This window comes from Ahaetulla prasina, chromosome 2, assembly GCF_028640845.1.
Source record: "Ahaetulla prasina isolate Xishuangbanna chromosome 2, ASM2864084v1, whole genome shotgun sequence".
In the NCBI taxonomy this organism is placed as follows: domain Eukaryota; kingdom Metazoa; phylum Chordata; class Lepidosauria; order Squamata; family Colubridae; genus Ahaetulla; species Ahaetulla prasina.
Window position 1 is genome coordinate 11,819,952 of NC_080540.1, and position 7,111 is coordinate 11,827,062.

General features: G+C 37.9%; 1 protein-coding gene across 1 annotated transcript in view; it reads right to left on the reverse strand.

Annotated features, from left to right (window-relative positions):
- LOC131192519 (zinc finger protein 850-like) overlaps positions 1 to 1,646 on the reverse strand; it is a 38,189-nt gene extending 36,543 nt beyond the window's left edge. The window contains exon 1 of the mRNA XM_058171727.1: positions 213 to 1,646. Coding sequence (XP_058027710.1) covers positions 213 to 1,278 — 1,066 coding nt within the window. The 5' untranslated portion in view covers positions 1,279 to 1,646. The remainder of the gene's footprint in view (positions 1 to 212) is intronic.
- Between the last annotated feature and the right edge of the window lie 5,465 nt (positions 1,647 to 7,111).

A 7,111-nucleotide genomic window follows, 5' to 3' on the forward strand; every position in this document is an offset into this window, starting at 1 on the left:
TCCTCTTTTGTGTCAGTTCCCTATTATTCCACCAGGTGGGAATTTCAACTGAAATTTTTTTCATAATTCAGGCATTCATGCTGTGTGAATCCTCTGGTGTCTCACCAGGTCAGAATTTCAACTGAAAGCTTTCCCACAATTTGGACATTAATAGGGGTTCTCTCCTGTGTGAATCCTCTGGTGTTTAAGAAGGTTAGACTTATTACTGAAACTTTTCCCACAAGCTGGACACTCATATGGTTTCTCCCCAGTGTGAGTTCTCTGGTGTATAACCAAGTAGGAATTACGACTAAAGCTTTTCCCACAATCTGGACATTCATATGGTTTCTCTCCTGTGTGAGTCCTCTGATGTCTCACCAAATCAGAATTCCAACTGAAAGCTTTCCCACAATCTGGACACTCATATGGTTTCTCTCCTGTGTGAGTACTTTGGTGTTGCACAAGGTTACAATGTTGATTGAAACTTTTCCCACAAACTGGACACTCATATGGTTTCTCTCCAGTGTGTGTCCTCTTGTGTATCACCAAGTAAGAGTTGAGACTGAAGCTTTTCCCACAGTATAGACACTCATATGGTTTCTCTCCTGTGTGTGTCCTCTGGTGTATCATCAGTTTGGAATTAATTTTGAAACTTTTCCCACAATCCAGACACTCATATGGTTTCTCCCCAGTGTGAGTCCTCTGGTGTATCACCAGGTCAGAATTCTGACTGAAGCTTTTCCCACAATGAGGACAATCAAAGGGTTTCTCTCCTGTGTGTGTCCTCTGGTGTCTCACCAGGTTATAATTATTTTTGAAACTTTTCCCACAATCCGGACATTCATATGGTTTCTCTCCTGTGTGAGTTCTCTGGTGTATCACCAGGTAAGAGTTCTGATTGAAACTTTTCCCACAATCTGGACACTCATACGGTTTCTCTCCTGTGTGTGTCCTCTGGTGTATTACCAGGTTGGAATTGTTACTGAAACATTTCCCACAATCCCGACACTCATATGCTTTCTCTCCTGTGTGAGTCCTCTGGTGTATCACCAAGTAAGAGTTCTGACTGAAACTTTTCCCACAATCAGGACAATCAAAGGGTTTTTCCCCAGTGTGAGTCTTCTGATGTCTCACCAGGTTGGCATGCTTACTAAACTTTTTGGCACACTGTGGGCACTGGTAGGGCTTTTCTCCAGTATGGGTTATTTTATGCTCAATAAGTTGGGAAGTGTAGCGAAAGACTTTGCCACATTCGGGACATTTGTATGGTTTTTCACCAGTGTGGATCCTCTGATGCATAATCAGCTCTGATTTGCAATCTGTGCTTTTCCTACAATATACATATCCGTGGAGCTTTTTCGCCACTGATTCCTGAGGAGGTCAAAAATATTTGTGATCTCTTCTTGAATGGTTCAAGCTTTTTGTGTTCTCACAGGGTGAGACCTGCATTATTGTCTGGAACGAGCGCTTCCCTCCCCTCAGATATTTCCTCTTTTTCTGAATCTGGAAATATTCCACCTTTATTTTTTTATACAATGTTTCCTTGAATTCCACGTACAATAATTGTTTATTGGTGCAAAATTCTATTCCTATTTTTTCTCTTGACTCTTACTGGTTGGGGAAAGAGAAGAATTATGTGGTATTCTGGAGGAAAGGGAAAAGACGTTGTTTACCGGATGTTCCGGATTCGCTTTCCTTTTTCAATCTGATTCTGATTCTCTGTCATCCAGAAGGCTCTTCTTGGCATTCCCTTTGCCTATAAGATTCAGATAAAAGAGATACTTTAATTACGCTTTATAATATGGTTGTAAGATGTTAAAACAAGACAAAAAGCATACATAACAATGAGAGAGCAAACATGCCAAAATGCAAATTAACCAATGCCATTCATTATGACACATAAAAGATTAAGTTCAAATCTTCACACAATAATTAAATTCTATTGTTGATTTGTGCAAATCACAGATTGTCAGTACTGCAAATTGTTATAATCATATAAATACCTGGAAATACTAAGGATATGAAGACGGATACACTTATATTCATAAAAATACAGAAGCACACCCCTCTATCTGTGTGTACCATATGTATGTATCAGTGGTGAAATCTGAACCGGTTTAGTACCAGTTTTCTGGCTGTGCATGTGCAGTGCGCGCACGCATGCGCAATATGGGCCATGCACCAAATGTGAGGTGCGCGCACGGGCAGTGCACACCCAAAGGAGGCATGGGGTAAGTAGAATAGCGTGTGTGGGGGGGTGATCAGCTGTGGCGCGCAATCTTTTTTTTTAAAAAGCATTTTTTACAACCTATTCCTATCATTTGGGAGGGAAAAGCAAGCGAGCCAGTAAGAAGCAGCAAGTGGGTGACGAGGCGATTGGATGGGCATGGGTAGGGGTAGGGGTGAGGGTGAGGAGCAGGGATTTTTGCTACCAGTTCTCCGAAGTACCCGCCACCATCGCTATGGGATCGGCTGATCTGGTCTGAACTGGAAGCATTTCACCCCTGGTATGCATGTAGAAAATTCATGCGTATTTTCTGTCTACAAAATGAAATAAGTACAGTATGTGAGCATTAACAGAAGAAATGCCCATACACTAATGCTGAATACTTAGGGAACACACAGGTTGAACTTAAAGTATTAGAATAGAAGAACAGAATAGAATAGAATTTTTTTTATTGGCCAAGTGTGATTGGACACACAAGGAATTTGTCTTGGTGCATATGCTCTCAGTTTACATAAAAGAAAAGATACGTTCATCAACAATTCTAGTACACACAGTATATCACAGAAGTGAGTACATCCCCTGACATTTTGTAAATATTTAAGTATAACTTTTCACATGACAAAACTGAAGAAATGACACTTGGCTACAATGTAAAGTAGTGAGTATACAGCTTGTATAACAGTATAAATGGGAGGCGTGGCCAGCGTTGCGATGAGACGGTCACACACCCCGACAGCTCCGGGGTGAGCGCCGACATCTCTCCCGATATGGGGGTCCGTTTTGGACCATAGCTGCCCCGCAGAGGCAGCGAAGAATGGGGGAGCCACCAGAGCGAACAGGGAGGCTTCAAACTCCCTGCAGCTCCGGCTTTTTTTCTCCAACCCAGCAGAGAGGAACTAAAGCCACCATCAGCTGCTCCGAAGTCGGGATGGCCACAAGAATGGGCAGGAGGATAAAGCACAATTTCTGAACAGAATATTGAAGTTCGCTGAGTTGACACCAGCTCACGAAGAAGTGCTTTTTGAAAATAGGCATAAGCTTAGAAGAAAAATTGAAATAGCGGCTAATTTTAATGGAAAGTGAAAACAAAAAAAAAAGTTAAAAGATACCTAAATTCTGAAAAAAAGGGCTTGGAATTGAAGTCTAGAGCCCTAATTAAATAAAAGAGAATAAGTTTTCACTTATATGACTGTTGGAGAATACTGGAAGTTTTTATTAACTGTTTAAAGTATTTGCAAGATGAAAGGGAAAAGAAGAGGGGGGGGGAAAGAGAAAGGACCCTAAGAAAATTTTAAATTGACTTTAATGGAACACTTCAAGTCTCTCTACTTTCTGTAAATTTGGACTTAAAGGAATATAAAGAAATTTTTAAAACAGGACAAAAACTGGAAAAAGGAAACAAATGGAAACAAAGAAAAGGTGTGGTTTCTACAGAACCAAAATGGAGATTTTGTTACTTGCAGACTGTAACTGTAAACTAAAGAGTGACATCTAAAGGCAGAGAAAGAAATACAAGAAGGAATTGTCTTTGTGATCTCAGGACAGTTTCAAGAAAGATGGGTATGTCAATGCGACTGCAGGATTAAAGTTGACCTTTAAAATTTAAACACCTAAGAACAATAAGAGATCTAAGCAAGATTGAAATACAATGGATACTTTGTTTTTTTGTGAAAGAGTAATATCAAGAGGCAGAGGAAGAAATACAAGATGGAAATATCTTAGTGATTTCAGGACAGTTCCAAGAAAGATGGATATGTCTATGCGACTGCAAGACAGTTTCAAGATAGGATCCTGTAACCAGATGGCTGACCTCTGATTTAAAAACATCAAAGAATAAGAGGGAATTTTTGATAGCTAAACTAAGAGATGCATGTAGTAATTATAGTGAAGAATATAAAATGTATGAGATTTAAAATAAAATTAAAACCTGTATTAAAGACCTTTAAAAATTATAAAAGCAGTGAGAAGAGAGGGAAAGGAGTGTTAAAGAATTTGAGTTAAGGAATTATGGAACTTTTAAGCATAGGTAATGAAATTGAAATAATTTCCGATAAATTTTCTAATGAAATATGTGAATATAAGTATGGAACTTTTTGAGAAATAAGAAATTTTTGCTCCTTTTTATTTCGTTTCCCCCCCTCTTTTTTAAGAATTGATAATATGGAAATTCCTATTGGTGATGTTAATCTTTTTGAGATTGAAATTTAAAGAGAATTTTGATAGCTAAACTAAGAGATGCATGTAGTAATTATAGTGAAGAATATAAAATGTATGAGATTTAAAATAAAATTAAAACCTGTATTAAAGACCTTTAAAAATTATAAAAGCAGTGAGAAGAGAGGGAAAGGAGTGTTAAAGAATTTGAGTTAAGGAATTATGGAACTTTTAAGCATAGGTAATGAAATTGAAATAATTTCCGATAAATTTTCTAATGAAATATGTGAATATAAGTATGGAACTTTTTGAGAAATAAGAAATTTTTGCTCCTTTTTATTTCGTTTTTTCCCCTCTTTTTTAAGAATTGATAATATGGAAATTCCTATTGGTGATGTTAATCTTTTTGAGATTGAAATTTAAAGAGAGAATTTTTCTTCTTTTAAGATCTTATTTTGTTTTCATTAGTTTACTTTTTATGTTCTTTATCTGGGTATTGGATTATGAAATAACAATTGCTTTGACATAACTAGGGGTAATTATTGTTATATTTTCAATGAAGGAGGGAAGGGCAAAAAGGGGGGGAAATATGGGAAATAGACTTGATATGGTATTGATTTGAGGATAGGGGGATGGAGCAGATTTTATGACAGATATGTGCAAAGAATTAAAATTATAATAGAGAGAAGGAAATAGATTGGATATAATACAATGGGATGGGGGGGTGAAATTTGAATTATGTTTAACTATGTACCTGACTGATATTCTGTTCTAAAATGATTTGTATGTGTTTTTTTGTTAACAAAGAAAAAAAAAATCTATAAAAAAATAGAACAGAATAGAATAGAATAGAATAGAATAGAATAGAATTTTTTTTTAAAATTTACATTTATATCCCGCCCTTCTCCGAAGACTCAGGGCGGCTTACAGTGTATAAGGCAATAGTCTCATTCTATTTGTATATTTACAAAGTCAACTTATTGCCCCCCCAACAATCTGGGTCCTCATTTTACCTCCCTTATAAAGGATGGAAGGCTGAGTCAACCTTGGAACTGGTGGGGCTTGAACCTGCAGTAATTGCAGGCTGCTGTGTTTAATAACAGGCTTTGCATAAGTCTTCCCACAAAAAGAAAGTATTGCCCAACCTACCAAAAATATAACTGTAAAATACAGACTCAAAATAAAAATTAAAATAAGTAAGAAAATGGTAAGAGAACCACTGTCTGACATTGATGAATACAAATCACCTGATGGATTACATCCCAGTGTTCTGAAAAAGTTGTTATCTCAGAACCATTGTATCATATCTTTAAAAAAAATCTTGAAGCACTGGAAACTGCCAGAGGATTGGAAAGGAGCTGATATAGTTCCCATCTGCAAAAAAAAAAAAAAAGGAAAAAAACAGACCCAGAAACAACAGACCAATCAGTCTAACATCAATACTTGGAAAGATACTGGAAAAAAACTCAAAAAACAAATCTGTGAACATCTCAAAACAAATAGTTATAACTAGTAGGCAGCATGGATTTGTTCAAAACCATGCTAAACCAATCTTATTTCATTCTTTGATAAAGTGACTAAATTAGTAGACCAGCAACAAGGCAGACCACAAGCTACTTCTTCCTAAGCCAGAAAAATGTAGGGTAGACAGCATCACCACTAGATGAATTTGTAACTGACAGAAAAACCATACTCAACGAGTAGTCCTTAATGGTACATCCACATGGAAGGAAGGAAGCAGTGAGGTACGATAAGGTTCTGTCTTAGGCCCAGTACTCTTCAATATCTTCATAAATGACAGATGAGGGAATAGAAGGAAAACTCCTCAAATTTGCAGATGACACTAAACTGGAAGGAACAGCCAACACCCCAGAAGACAAGCTCAGGATCCAAAGAGCTTGAAAGACTTGAACAATGGGCCCTATCCAACAAAATGAAATTTAATGAAGAGAACAGCAAAGTTTTACATCTGGGCAGAGAAAACCAAAGGTACAAGTACAGATTAGGTGAAACCTGGTTCCAAAACAGTAACTGTGAGAGGGACCTTGGAGACTTAGTGGACAATCACTTAAAATTGAGTCAGCAGTGTGTGTGGCAGTAACCAAAAAAGCTAACACAATCCTTGGTTGTATAAATAGAGGCATAGAATCAAAATCACATGAAGCATTAGTACCAATTTATAAAGCCTTAGAAGGATCACACCTGGAATACTGCATCCAGTTTTGGCCATCACATTACATAAAAGATGTTGAGACTTTGGGGGGGGGGGAAGTGCAGAGAAGAGCAATTAAGATGCTTAAAGGCCTGGAGAGTAAAACATATGAAGAATGGTTGGAGGATGGCTAGTCTAGAGGAAAAAAGGACAAGGAATAACATGATAGCAGTATTCAAGTATTTGTGGGACTGCCACAAAGAAGGGTGGTCAACTAATTCTCCAAAGCACCAGAAGGCAGGAAAAGAAACAATGGGTGGAAACTAACCAAGGAGAGAATCAACCTGGAATTAAGGAGAACCTGCCTAACAGTGAGGACAATTAACCAGTGGAACAGCTTTGACTCAGAAGTTGTGGGTCCTTCATCACTGGAGACTTTGAAGGACAGACTGGAGAGTCACTTGCCTGACATGGTATATAGGATCTCCTGCTTGAGCAGGGGGCTGGACTAGAAGACCTCCAAGGTCCCTTCCAGCTCTATTCTGATTCTCAAACGGTAAAGCCTCTGCGAGATTTAAAGCCCCGGTGTTGCCTGTGAA